At 39.6% G+C, this 15,112-nt stretch overlaps 1 protein-coding gene and 1 long non-coding RNA gene across 3 annotated transcripts in view; one reads left to right on the top strand and one right to left on the bottom strand.

The window, feature by feature from the left end:
• The window catches only part of LOC136381924 (uncharacterized), a 31,610-nt gene extending 22,516 nt beyond the window's left edge, over nucleotides 1-9,094 (bottom strand). Inside the window, exon 1 of one of the 2 annotated variants that reach the window (XR_010747176.1) lies at nucleotides 8,974-9,094. This is a non-coding gene — a long non-coding RNA (uncharacterized lncRNA). Of the gene's footprint in view, nucleotides 1-1,413; nucleotides 2,037-8,973 lie in introns of those variants that run through there. The other variant, XR_010747175.1, reaches the window with a different exon arrangement.
• ADAMTS9 (ADAM metallopeptidase with thrombospondin type 1 motif 9) overlaps nucleotides 1-15,112 on the top strand; it is a 177,490-nt gene that overhangs the window by 126,978 nt on the left and 35,400 nt on the right. Inside the window, exons 29-30 of the mRNA XM_066350504.1 lie at nucleotides 1,986-2,153; nucleotides 8,991-9,164. Of these exons, the coding sequence (XP_066206601.1) occupies nucleotides 1,986-2,153; nucleotides 8,991-9,164 (342 nt within the window). The remainder of the gene's footprint in view (nucleotides 1-1,985; nucleotides 2,154-8,990; nucleotides 9,165-15,112) is intronic.

A 15,112-nucleotide genomic window follows, 5' to 3' on the forward strand; every position in this document is an offset into this window, starting at 1 on the left:
TGAGAACATGTCTTACTCAACTTAAAACTCTTCAGTGATTTCCCACTGCATGCAGAATAAAATCCAGATACATTATTATGACCAGTGAGCTCTGCCTGTACATCAGGGAATGTCGCTGGGAGCCCTTTTTCCAACAACTCCACGTATTTCTTTCATAAAACTCTCATCTCAATTAATAAACATATGTTTATTTTTTTTCACCACTTGATTAGTGCTAGTCTCCCTTTACTGGTTAATCTATATGCTTTATAAGGACAGGGATTACATCAGTTTTGTTCATCACTGTATCCCCAATGCATTGCATAATTCTTGGAATTTAGTAGATGCTCAATAAATGTTCGTGGAATAAACAAATGAACTCACCCCAAATTCTAATTGTGCCCTTATATTCTTGTGAAAGTAACATTTTTAAATATTAAAATTAGTTACTAATAATAGAGAATATCTGCACTTAGAACACTGGTTTGTAGGGAGATGTCTAGGAACTTCATCTTAAAAACCTTCTAGAATTATATTCCACAGTCTTAAAATACACATCAAAACACTATTGGTTGAATGATGGATGTTTGAGTTTGTTATAGATATTCAAAGTGGGCTCCTTCCTTCTACCCATTTCTCTGTTAAGATTTCCAGAATGACTGCTCCAAAACAGAGTGCTCAGAAGATGAAAGCCCCAATGAAAACAGATGTGCCTCCATTTCCTAAAGTAAAAAGTTATAGCCAAGCCTGTTAAGATACATGTTTTAAATTTTTGTCTATTAGCTACTGGTTGAAATTTTTATAATGGTTTGTGTGTACTAGAAAAACATGTCTGGCAAGTTTATGAATGGTGTAACTTTGAGCTTACTTGATTGGTAATAGTGGTTGAATTGATACTAGGCTGCCTGTTCTACATGGTACTATTTATCTATTAGGCATAAAAGGGCGCTTTGGTAATTTAAGTGAACAAAATCACAGTTACTGGAGGAAATAAGAAATATTGAATAAAAGGAAATGACACTTGAAATCTATTTTCATTGCATTTTCACATTTTTTCCTTCATTCTTAAACTCATTTCCTTCTAAAAAAACAAGAATGCTATATTGAGAAATAGTGTGTCTTGAAAACCTGAGCCAGCAAGCTTATGATCCGAGTGGTAATGACTTCTATAATTGCTAATGAGGCAATGGAAGTTGCCTATCTGAGTGCACTCACTGGGACAGCCTCTTGCCTGTTCCACAAGAAGCTGTCATATCAAATTTTTGTACTGCCTCCGTGGGCACTTTGATTCCTAAACCTTTCTGAGAAACCTAATCTGAAATCAAAGTCAAGTTTCTTAGATGTGGTCAGACAAGGTCACATTTAAAACAGTTCAGTGAACCTGCAGACCAAAGTTGAAAGGTAATGCCTCCCTCCTGGAATTGGCAGACTTACCTGCTAGCTTACCTTTCGATTTCTAAAGTGCTTTTTCTCCCCCTTTTTCTCAATGAACTGGGAAAAGAAGAGCTTATCCTCTGAAAAATGGTGAAGAGTTTCCTTAAATCATTTAATTAGGAAATTGGACACAGTTGTATCTTGGAAATCAACTTTATCCAGACTGATGAGGCATTTTGTTGAAGAAATATCTTGGTCAGAGATAGCATGAAGTAAGATACAAAAAGAAGTCCTTATTTCATAGTCAGAGTTCTTTAAATCAGAACTGCATGGTAATTTCAGATCCATGGACTTCATTCTTGACCTAAATTATCAAGGTTGACCCACTCTCTTGAGTGACCGAAAACACTACCCAGGATTGCAATGGTAATGCCAGAGACATTTTTCCTCCCGTGCTACCTTCTCTCCATGTTGTCTTTGAGATGTTATCCACAATGGTGCTGGAAAAGGGGGAATGATGACTCTGGTCAGGCATAATCTTAACATCTTCCAACACAGGTTTTTTATCAAATTCCATGTGATTAAAAAAAAAAAAAAAACAACAACAACCTTGCCATTGCTTTATATTTCAGTGTTCTGTCTCTTGTGGTCGAGGGCATAAACAACGAAATGTTTACTGCATGGCAAAAGATGGAAGCCATTTAGAAAGTGATTACTGTAAACATCTTGCTAAGCCAGATGGGCACAGAAAGTGCCGAGGAGGAAGATGCCCCAAGTGGAAGGCTGGCGCCTGGAGTCAGGTGAGCAATGCTTCTCCTCTATGACTGCTTTGTTACCTTCAGGCACGTGGCCGACACCAGCGAGTTGGCTTGTGTTCCAGTGCTCGGCTCTGAGTTTTTAGAGGGTAGCTCAGGAGGGAAGACTCTTTATGTCAGGATGCTTACTAGCTGGGCAAGTGCCTTTAGCCCTTGGCACTTTGAATAATATCTGCAGTCGGGTGGTTGTGAAGATCCATTCTCAGCGGTAGCAGATGGAGCCGTCAGACGTCTAGCGCAGAGCAGCCCTCAGAACTTCACTGACAGCATTTGTATTATCATTCACCACTCAAAAAAACCACTGCTTCAGATTGCAGTGAGATGAACTCTGGTCGCCTGGCAGGAATTGAGTCTCAATTTAACTTTGAGATTCCTAAAGAAAGAGCTGTCAATATCAAATATTAGAGAATATTTCTCTGCCATTTACTTGCATACAAGAGAGGTGGGGGGCAGACAGGCAGTGGTTCTCTGTCATTTCTAGTGTGCGACCATGGGCAATTTCTGCCTGAGCCAACTTCATATGGTTCTTATGAGGATTTAATGCAATAATGAATGTCACGTACTTGTATCTCATAAGCTCTCAAGAGTAATAATTTGTTCGGATAAGTGTGATGTGTGTTTCAGGGAAACAGGTTAGTACCCAAGAAACTGATTATACTTAGACTCCACTAATTCTGAACATTTGGTGATTTAGTCAGAAATTAGGTATGAGCGTTTTCCTATTGAATTCAAGAAAGAACTCTTGAAAGTTCTGTTTAATTATAAACAACTGATGCATGAACTAAAGCCACTGGCATCTAGTCCTTAAGTAAACCTTGTCCCTCCACACTTGCACATTTTCTCAGTGGCCAAAGGCACTTACTCACAAGTAGTAAGGCTAAGCTTGTCTTCACATGCAGCTCCTTCTCTCCAGTGCCGCGATGCAGAGAGGTCAGAGTGAACTTGTAGACTTCCTGTGCAGATACTCCTGAGGATCAATAAAAACTAGCTTCAAGGTTGGCAGCCTCTAGACTGATTACTCCAGAGCCTGGGTCTTGATCCCTAAGCACGAAAGAGGTGGCTGTATTAACATGGGGAGGAGCTGAGGCTCCTCCATTTCTACATGACTAATAGAAAATTCCTCTAGAAATGTGAATTTTTCTTAGCTGCTCTGAGCTGGCTTCTTTGTCCCCGATCCTCCCAACCATATTTTATTTCCCTGCATTGTCCCCTAGCAGAAAAGCCTGAGCTAGCTCAAGACCTTTTTCATAATGATCATGTTAGTTTGTTTTTGTATTAATTTAACCCTCAAAGCGTCTGTGCCCAGGCCGAGCTCGTTTCCCCTTTGGTTGCCATTTCAAGGTGGTGTTTCATATGAGTCATCCTTAATGGCTGTCTGAGTGGCGAGTGACGACTGCCATCTACAACTTCTAGGGCTTTTATTTTGGGAGCGCTTCAGTTCACAGGGAAGCTTGCAGCAAACGTTGTTTAAGATTACACACTAATTAGCCTGTCCTCTTGTCTGCTCTTCCTCCTCTCTGTGTTCCTTAGCCTAGACTTATCTGAGTGCACGTTGCCCTGCTTAGTAAGTTCAGAACAAGGAAAATCATGCTCATTTTAAAGTCCAATTCATTCAATAAAAAGATGATTAAAAGAATCTTTTTCTCTTTATTGGTAAACACTGAGTTTTACTTCAGTGTCCTATTATCTTGATGGGAAGTCTTAAAATTGCTCACAAGCTGTGATGTTTATGTTTGAACTCTGGTTTTTTTTCTTTTTTTTTTTCAAACATAAGGTAATACGATTATCAGAATGCTTCCCCAGGAAAGACTGCACCTATTCAAAGTGATTGCTTAGAAAAGTCTAGTTACCTTTGGATAAGATGCAGGAAAACACAACTATGTAATGGTCTGTGGCCAGCTTTATAATACCGTGGTTTGATTTGTAGAAATGAATTATAAAGGCAGGCAAGACAAGGTGCTGCATCAGTAAAATCCAATTTGTGCAATTTGGAAGTATACCTGAAAATAATCAGAGCCAGTGTAGTTGATGGAGAAAGACGACCTGCATGATTAGAAATTACTGACTTACTAATGATCCAGTGGTGAACGGGAATATCCCAAAGGCAGCAATATTAAAGCAAGAGTAATGATTACCCATTTGCAACAGATTTAGAAGATTTTATATCTAGTCCCTTTGTTTTCTGCTAGTAGCTACTTTCTGTTCATCTTGTCTTCCAGATAGGAAGAATAATTGGTGCAGTTTCTCATCATGTCAAAATGTCTGATGATAATAAGATATAGAATATTGGGATAGGGGACTGTAGTAGCTGTACTAATCTTCAAAATCTCTCTGTCAAAGTTGGTGTTTTCAGTTTTAAAGTGGAATGTATTATTCAACCTACATCTTTTGAAAATTTTGAAATTGTCAAGGAAGTTTCTCCAAAGAAAGGAACACTTTTCTTGGAAACACATCCTCTCTATTGTGTTAAAACTTTTTTTTCCCAAAAAAATTTCATGTTCAGTTTGTTTAGATGATTTTGATCAAGAGCTAAGGTTAGATGCCTATGAAATTTTAAGACAAAAAACAGTATCAAATTCCTGATTCAGCTTGGTACACGTGAAATATCTGTTTTTGCCACAGTACAAAAGCAGTCCAGAGTGATTTTCTAACTTACCCTATTCCTATCAAATGGCTTTTTAAAAAATCAACATCAGAAATATGAGTTGCCTATTCAGTTTGTATTTATCAGCCATGAATTTGTTCAGTGGATGCATTCGTCAGGCCTGAGTTACCCGTCTTTTTGACACTTGACCCATCTCAGTGGTCAGGATAGGCCCAGCAATCAATGGAATGCCATGATTTAACTAATAGCCCTTACTTTCTTTCTTACTGATATAAAATATAGGCCGTGTTTGCAATCAGTTGTGTCTTAGATTCAGGGAAATAATTCATTTTTTCAAGCTCTTTGACACAAATGCCAAAATAGAAACTGGTGCTTGCATTATGCATCTACCAGCCACTTTGGATTAGAACTTTTGTCATAACTACAATGAGAATAGCTTGGCTATGGTGTCAGATTCTGAAGTAATTTGCAAATGTTTAAGGGAGAAACATGGCAAATATATATTGTGTATCTTTTAAGAAAAAAAGAAAATTATACGCATGTGGTCAGTGTTGAGAAATATAGTTGCTTTAGAGAGAGATGTGTGCTCCCCGACTGTGTGTATTTGAACTGTAAGCATTGATGTTGAATTGTTTGAATACAAGCTTCTCACTCATACTCTAGCTGACGCTGTGCAGAAGACTGTATCCTATTAGAACTATATTTTAAAACTGGAAGGGACATTCTAATCCACAGTAGCTACAGTGGGTCCATTGCCTGGGACAGAATTTACTTTATTTTTTTTCTTGTTTTTGCTTGAGTTAGAATGACTATCTCTGTTTGTTGCTTGATTTATTTGTGAAATATTTCCACCTAAAAGTTTTACTAAAACCTGACCTGTGGTGGCGTAGTGGATAAAGTGTCTACCTGGAACACTGAGGTCACCAGTTCTAAACCCTGGGCTTGCCTGCTCAAGGCACATACAAGAAGCAGCTGCTATGAGTTGATGCTTCCTGCTCCTCCTCCTCACCTTCTTTTCTCTCCTCTCTCTAAAATTAATAAATAAAATCTTTAATTAATAAATAAAATAAATAAAGGTTTACTAAAAAATACAAAAGGTTTTTTATAAAATGCTCAGCATAAAGCTAAGCTCTCAATCAGAATGCCTCTGTGCCTCTTGGGCAGTTGGCAGTGTCTAAAGACAAGTTTGGTCACTACAGTCTGGTGGAGGAAGGGACGTGTGCCTGACATCTAGTGGGTAGAGGCCGGGGTGCTGCACAGGCCAGCCCCCAACAGAAAGGAGTTATTAGATTGAGAAACCTCAGTTTAGAGGCTGGTACATAATAAATGCTTAGTAAAAATTTGCTGTTACTGTTATTGCTAGATTATATTATTATAGCTGGTACATATAGTTATTCTTCAAGCTAGTCCCTCCTTTAAATAATGTCACCACAAAATACTGGAAGAAAGGCTCTAAAATTCATTGCAGGTTTTCAGGTATATATTAATGATTCCCCAAACATCTGAACTTCCACAGAGATTCTTTTTATCTGTGGAAATAAATAAGTGCCAAGCTCCCTCTCTGAGTCGGTGAGTTCTGCATACTAGCTCTGCACAGCAGAGAGTACAGAAAGATGAAACATAGCTTCCGGCTCAGCAGTTCGAAACTAAAAACATCAACTTTCAAACCTGCACAAACGGACAGCAGTACCGGCATGGTGGATTGGGGAGAGGACACATTAATAGAGACTACTTGACTTTCTTTCTCCACAAACTATCTAAAGGGTCTACTAAGTAGAACAACAAGAATTAAACATGTGCACATGCACATACTACCAACTTCTTCACTTTCAAGGTCATGCCGAGGACTTTTTGATGCTGTTTTATTCCTGCAGTTTCTGCACAAATCTCTCAGAATGTGCCAGGCCAGGCGAGCCTGGCTGCGTGTATGCAAATTGTTGTGACCCTGAGATAGCACAGGCAGTGAACTGGAGCACAGAGTAGGAACTGAGGCAGTACACTTCATTGAAACAAAGGTGACCGTGATGCAGAATGCAGAAAGGCAGAGCTTGTGCCTTGCTGTACATTCAAGTCATGTCAAGACTTGAGTTATTTCAAAACTGGCTTTGATATAATAAAAATCAGAAGCCACAAAGATACATTATGTAACTGAACTTTCCTTTGTCTTTGTCTTTTTTAAAAACTATCAAACATTGTAGGAAGTGGTATTTTTTTAAATGTTGCATACTTAGGGCTCTTAAAACCTTGCCTTTGTTGAACCATAAGTAATATACTCAATAACAGTAGCATTAAAAAGAGGTTTCATTGACTTAGAACCTGAGTAGTATGTTCTCTGAAAGTCTTTAATGTTGTTTCCTTTTTCTTTAGGCCATTAATGCACTGTAAGCTTTTGAATGTATATCAGCCCTGTGCCCAACTCAAACTTGTTTATGTAACTGTTCTTTTTCTTTCTTTGTATTTCCATTTGGATATATTGTTCTGGAAATGAACTATTGTATATTTTAGACCCCAAATTCAAATAGCCAGAGGGTTTTTGATTGTTATTTGTTGATGATGACAGGATTTGAATGTTTCTGTCATTCATGTGGTAACTCTCTCGCTCTAACATGCATTCATTTCCAGTGTAATCAATGGGAAATATTTTACGTGTGGCTCCCATAGCATTATCTGGCCATCCTCTGTAGATAAGGCAGTCCCTGGTATTCAGGCACTCCACGTTCCACCAGGATATAATGACTTCGAAAGTCTGTTTTTTTGTGGGTCACAAACTCATTCAATCCAATTAATATAATTAAACCCAAACAATAGTAGCTGTGTTGCTCTAAAATACTTCCTTTCTTCAGCTAGCTTTGATGCAAACATTTGAGCTCCTGTGTAGAACAAACTCATCTGAAACAATATGATTTCCTGAGCTGCCTTCTACATAGTATTACCTATTTTCTTAAAATCTGAAATGGCAATAGCATTAATATTCATCAGAATCCAACTGGTATACTTGATAGTAAATTTCCATTAGGTCAGAGTGAGATGAGTCATTCTGCAGGTTAATTGGACAAGAATTGCCTTCTAATTTAAAAGAGCATAATTCACCCTGGCCAGATAGCTTGGTTGGTTAGTGCATTGTCCCAATATGCAAAGGTTGTCAGTTCGATCCCTGGTCAGGGCACATACAGAAACAGATGAGGGTTGAGGGTTTCTCTCTTCCACCCCTCTTCCTCTCTCTCTAGAACCAATCAGTAAATTTAAAAAAAACAAAACTATTTATAAAGCCCGATTCTATCTTTATGAAGACTCCCTCTTAGGAGTATGACTTCAGTTTTCTCAGTGCCAGACAAATTAATGGAGTCTGGGCTATCCCCAAAGCTTGGTATCATTTTTAAATAGCTAAGTGTAATAATATGTTATTCTTTTTCCATCAGATGATGCCTTTAGTTTCTGATTATCAAGGTTCTTATAAAGACTATGATTTTTGGCCTGCCCATAAGTGAGATTATAAAATCCAGCAATTAGGAAACCATTTAAAAATTAATTTGGAGGAAGTTAATTGCAGATTTAATGTGCTGTTTTTGCAACTTGGTCAACCAAATGTTTCCGCCTGATTAACAGCACTTTTCAAGAGCTGAAACATTATGCCTGAGGAATGGTTTTTCCTTGTCAGCTTTTATTCTTATATATTCCTCTTAGGTTGTAGATACACAAAAATACTTCAGTGAATTCCACAATTTAAAAAAATGTCTCCATCTCCAGGAATAGGAGGAAAAAAAGAAGAAGCTGGAGAAAATAATTCTATTTACAAGGTCCTATTCTTCTTGGGTTTATACTCTTAAACTTACCAAGAAATTATCTTTTAGAAGACTGTAGCTCCAATTTTCAAAGAGCCTCAAATCCTCCAGGACAGAAGCCATTTGGGATTTTCATTTCATGTGGCAGCTCTGTTTCTAGGTTGTACTAAATGTTTCCTAATGTTCCTCCCAACCTCTCCAATTGTCCTAAAAGTTTTGTAAACTTGAGAGAGTCCTGAGACTCGAATACCTTCCTCATTCACCAACATTGATAGGCAGTGAGTTTGCAGATTTCAGACCTCCCCTGGGGCCCCTTTCATTAGAAATTAGAAACCTCTATGAGAGCTGTGAAAGGGATTAGGGGTGATTCCCAGGTCTGTGAGTCTCCCCCGCACCTCCCTCCAAAACTTCCACTTACACACTCTGTCTTCTCAGTGCTCTGTGTCCTGCGGCCAAGGCGTGCAGCGGAGAAATGTGGGCTGTCAGATGGGAACACGCAAAGTAGCCAGAGAGACCGACTGCAACCCATACACCAGACCGGAGTCGGAGCGCACCTGCCGGGCCCCACTGTGTCCTCTCTATGCTTGGAGGGCAGAGGACTGGCAAGAGGTAAGTAGAGCCATAAAGTGGGCACCTGCCAGGCATTGTGCTCAACCCCTTTTCTATCATCACATCCATCCCTGGGAAGCCTTCAAGCACAGTGACAAGGCTGGCTCTTTCCCAGAGGTTTGTGGTCAGAGGCAGGCAGCTCACTCCCCGGGGTGGAACGGCTCCTCCTTTTCCCACAATTTCTCTGTGTGCGACCTTGAAAGTTCCTAGGTTGGCTGCCTCCAGAGACACTTTAACAGGCCTGAGGCAGAATACATACCGATAACTCACACGAGGAGGGGAAGTGGATGAAATATTTGAAAACTGTGTATCCAGACTTGGTCATCCTGTATTAGCCACAGGCAGACTGGGCTAGGACTGCTCTGCAGTTTTCCTCCATCCAGGACTTCGGCTCCAGGTAGGAGACAGGCCCTCATTGGAAACTTGAGTTAATTAGTGAAGGATTTCAGCACTAAGAAATGAAGGAATCAGAACTGCTCTGTCGATGCAGAAATAGACAGACTTGTCTCCCACTTAATGTTTGGTTAAAGAAAATGTTAACGTTTAATGTTAATTTTTACTTAAAAAATACACAAAATGAAAAAAAAATATATACAAAATGTCCCTGGGGAAAAGTCTGGTTGCAAGGTAAGACATTAGTAGGAGGTAACCTCTGTATCCAGAGCAGATTAGACTGTAGAAAAGGGGGCGAAGAGCCTTAGGAAGCAAGACCATGTCTGCCAACATTAAAATGAAATAGAAAATGCATGCTGTTTTCACAATAACCAAGATGAGGAAACAACCCAAGCGTCCTTCAACAGGTGATTAGAAAAAGAAGATGTGGTACATATACAGGGGTGGGCAAAAGTTGGTTTACAGTAATAATACAAATAAATAATACAACCATTAATAAAATATAATACAAGAATAAACAATTTTGCATACTCACAACTGTAGACCTACTTTTGCCCACCCTTGTATATTCAGTGGAATACTACTCAGCCATAAAAAGATGAAATACTGCCATATGTGGCAACATAGTTGGAGCTTGAGAGTATCGTGCTAAATTAAATGAGAGAGCCAAAATAAGTGAAAGTAAAAGAGCCATGTGATTTCATGCCTATGTGGAATATAAAACTGAAAACAATGAACTAATAACAAAAATCAAACTCACAGACATGACACGGTGGTGTTTACCAGGGAGAAGGGGGCCAGGGAGAATGAAGATGGTAAAGGAGGTCAACTCTACGGTGACAGAAGGAGACTAAACTTTGAATTGTAAACACACAATACAATATACAGCTGCCAGATTATAAAGTTGTATACCTGCCCTGACCGATTGGCTCAGTGGTAGAGCATCAGTCCAGCATGTGCAAGTCCCCAGGTTCAATTCCTGGTCAGGGCACACAGGAGAAGTGCCCATCTGCTTCTCTTCCACTCCCCCTTCTCTTTTTCTCTTTCTCTCTCTTCCCCTCCCACAGCCCTGGCTCAATTGATTCAAGCACATAGGCTCCAGGTGCTGAGAATGGCTCCATGGAGCCTCCACCTCAAGTGCTAAAAATAGCTTGCTTGCGATCATGGCCCCAGATGGGCAAAGCATCAGCCCCAGACCAGGGTCACCAGGTGGATCCTGGTCAGGGCACATGCAGGAGTCTGTCTCTTTATCTCCCCTACTCTTGCTTAAAATAAATAAATAAATAAATAAGAAAAGAAAGAGAGAAAGAGAGGAAGGAAGGAAGGAAGGAAGGAAGGAAGGAAGGAAGGAAGGAGGGAGGGAGGGAGGGAGGGAGGGAGGGAGGGAGGGAGGGAGGGAGGGAGGGGAGGGAGGGAGGGAGGGAGGGAGGGAGGGAAGGAAGGAAGGAAGGAAGGAAGGAAGGAAGGAAGGAAGGAAGGAAGGAAGGAAGAAGGAAGGAAGGAAGGAAGGAAGGAAGGAAGGAAGGAAGGAAGGAAGGAAGGAAGGAAGGGGAAAGAAAGGAAAGCTGTACACTTGAAATTTATGTAACATTATTAACTAATGTTATCCCAATAAGTTTAATTTTAAAAAAAGAAAGTGAATACTGTAAAAGGTTCAATAATATGAATAATGAAACAGAAATTTCTTACCAGGAATGGTTTTTAGAATGGGGGTGGGGGACATGCCTGCATTGTGCTAAGTGCTTTATGGTCATCACCTCACTTAATCTTTTTAACCTCTAGACAAAATGGGTATGATTTTTATGACCCCATTTTGCAGTTGAGAAAACTGAGGTTTGGAGAGCCAATGTCATTGGTCCAAGTGCCACATATCTAACAAGTGGAAAAGCAAGACTTGATCCTAAGATTATTCTATTAAAGCATTATGAGACATTTCACTGTATTTTTTATTATTATTACTATTTTATACAAGTATTATGGCAATGTCATTTTTCCCCAGTTTTATTGAAATATAATTGACAGATAACATTGTATTCATTTTTGGTAAAAACATGGTGATTTGATATATCTGTGTATTGTGAAATAATTACCATAGTAAGTTTAGTTATTGGTAACAATAACTATGTTATAGTTAATATCCATTAGCTCACATATTTACAGATTATTTTTCTTGTGATTAGAAGTTTTAAGAGCTACTCTCTCAGCAAATTCTAAATATACGATATGGTATTGTTAACTATAGTGACCATGCTGTCCATCACATCCCAGGACTTACTTGCCTCATCACTGAAGCTTCTACCTATTGACCAGCTTCACCCATTCACATACTTCCTACCCCCACTCCCCACCACATCTGGCCGCACCAATCTGTCTCTATATTTATAAGTTTGGGTATTCTTTTAAAGATTCTGCATTTAAGTGAGATTAGACAGTATCTATCTTTCTTTGATATATATAACCCTGAAGGTTTATCATGTTGTCACCAATGTTAGGATTTCCTTCTTTTTTATGGTTGAATTATATTCCATTGTATATATATGGACCATATTTTCTTTACCCATTAATCCATCAATGGACACTTAAGTTGCTTCCATAACTTGGCAATTGTAAATAATGCTGCATAAACATGGGGATGCAGGTGTCTCCTTGAGTTAGTGATTTTGTTCCCTCCGATAAATACTCAGAAATGGAATTGCTGGGTCATATGGTAGCTCTGTTATTAATTTTTTGAGAAACCTACATATTGTTTGCATTAATGACTATACCAATTCACTCTACCACCAACAGTGCATGAGGCTTCCCTTTTCTCCACATCCTCACCAACACTTGTTATTTCTTGTCTGATTGATGATAGCCATTCTAACAGGTGTGAGGTCATATCTCACTGTGGTTTTGATTTGCATTTCCCTGATGATTAGTGATGTTGACTACTCTTTCATATTTCCGTTAGCCATTTATATGTCTTCTTTTGAGAAATGTCTATTCAGGTCCTTTGCCCAATTTTAGTTTGATGTATTCCTGCTTGTTTGTTTTTGCTTTTATTTTCTTTGGTTTTGCTGTCAATGCAAAAATCATTGCCAAGACTGCCATCAAGAAACTTATCCCCTATGCTTTCTCCTAGGAGTTTCATGAATTCAGACATTATGTTCAAGCCTTTAACCCACTTTTAGTTGATTTCTGTGTGTGGTGTAAGAGAGTAGTCCAGTGTCACTCTTTTGCATGTGGCTGTCCAGTTTTCACAACACCACTATTGAAGAGACTGTCCTTTCCCCTTTATATATTCTTGGCCCCTTTGTCATAAATTAACTGATCATATATTTATGTGAGTTTATTTCTGGGTTCTCTAGTCTATTCCATTGGTCTATGTATCTATTTTTTTATGCCAATACTATATTGTTTTGATTACTATAGCTTTGCAATATAGGTTGAAATCAGGAAGTGTGATGCCTCCAGCTTTGTTCTTCTTTCTCAAGATTGCTTTAGCTAGTTGGGGTCTTTTGTGGGTCAATTCCCACACAAATTTTAGGATTTTTCTTTATCACTGTGAAAAATGCCTTTGTTATTTTGATAGGATTGCGTGGAATCTGTAGCTTTCTCTGTGTAGTGTGGACATTGTAACAACATTGCTTCTTCCAGTCCATGAGCATGAATTATCTTTTCATTTATTTGTATTTTCTTCAGTTTTCTTTCTTCAGTGTATTACAGTTTTCAGGGTATTAATCTTCCATTTCCTTGGATAAATTTATTCCTAGTTGTTTTATTTTTTATTTATTAAATTTATTAAAATGCTGTTTTAAATGGGGTTTTTTTAGAACTGCAGTCTTCCCAGGTGTGTGGATTCACCCTCCGACCCTGTGCTTCTCTCTCACTCTCCACTATGGGTCCATGTTTGTGGTCAGCTCCTATTTAGGGCTGGTGCCTTCTTTCTTCCTCCACCTGCTCTCTCATCCCTCACTCTGCTACATCCTACCTGATACCTGCTTGGGGAAGGCATGTGTCTTGACTTTATTCCCTGTCTCTAGTGAGACCTTGACCTGATGTCAGGGAGCATGCAAGGCACAGCTTCAGAGCCCACAGACCGGGCTGTGCTGGGTTCCTCCACCCACCCCATTGCCGAAGTTCTCTTCCTCCTAGAAGTCCTTGGCAACCAGCTCAGAGCTCTTGCTTGCTTTTTGAGTGTATATTTTCCCCTTTGTTTCCCCCCTGGTGGACTCACCTGTTTGTTGGCAAGATGTATATCATGCAAGGCACATAGCCAATGGCACTCTTGCTTTTTCAAAAATAATCTAGGCATCCACCTTGAGAAGCAGAAGTTCTGCATGCTCATCATAGCATCATCATATTTTATACAGCCACACATGTTGTATACTGCACAACTCTGGGAGTATTGTTCCCACAGGCTGCAATGTCAGGGGCGTCCCCTAGAGTTGTATAGCACAGTACTGATGATGACAAAAGAAAGGTCATATGTCGTATTGTTTATTAAGCAGTGGACCGAGCACTATGTGGAGAACCTCATTTAACCTTTTCAATAACTCTCTAATGTAGTAATTGCATTTCTATCTTCACTTAGAGATGAGGGAACTTGAGGCTTAGATAGGTTAATTCATCCAACTTCTTGCATTTACCAAATAATAAGGCTGGGATTTGAAGCCCAGCAGCCTGAACTCTGGAACACATGCTCTGAATCTTTATGTTCTGCTGCCTTCCTTGCACCTTAGGTGAATAATTTCATTTCCCTTTTAATGGCTCTTCCAGCCTTTTACTTGCAGAGTTGGCATCAAAGTAGAAGTCGCTATGGTGGGTGACCACCCACTTGCTTCTAAAAATGAAATTCTTGACCCAGTTGGTTGATGATCAGACCTTAAGCCATGTGGTTGGGGTGAGTGGTTATTGATCATGTTTGAGTGCCTCGGTGGACCGCTTTTGTGCATTATGAGGCCTGTTGGTTGTGTGGGCAGAAGAGACATCAGTGTGCCTTCATGTGCCAGAGGGTAGACGTAGGGCACAATAAATGGAGAGAACAAAAATGCTCTGTGCAAACAGTTGTGTCTTGTTTGTTTATGTCCCAGAGCACCAGATTGTGAACGAAAGACAATGTATTGCTCTGGGAAATTGACTTCAAATCTCTGAACTCCACATAGCACCTCTGCTAAGTAGGGGTCCCATGGTGGGCTTTTCTGAAGAGTCAGACTGAGGAGTAAGTGAGGGACTCTGCACGTTTTGGACTTCCACGGATGTGGCTTCTCCTCAGGATAGTGGCCTCCTGACGGAGAGCGGGTGACAGCCAGCACTGCAGCTTCGCCCCCATGTCACAGTGCTGGGATTTCAGTGTCACCTGCTGACTGGGCTGGATATTTGGCCTCTCAGTGATAGGTTTTACCTCCTTTAGATTTGTAATGCTCATGAAACAGTCTGAATTTTTACAAAGAAACAAAAACTTTTTAATTCCTTTGAAAATTATGATCATAATTATTAATAGTATTGTAATCTGACATAAAAATCTTCTTATAGCGGCAGAGGGCTTCCGATCAAATTTGAACTGTGAGACACAT

This window comes from Saccopteryx leptura, chromosome 10 (assembly GCF_036850995.1).
Source record: "Saccopteryx leptura isolate mSacLep1 chromosome 10, mSacLep1_pri_phased_curated, whole genome shotgun sequence".
NCBI lineage: Eukaryota > Metazoa > Chordata > Mammalia > Chiroptera > Emballonuridae > Saccopteryx > Saccopteryx leptura.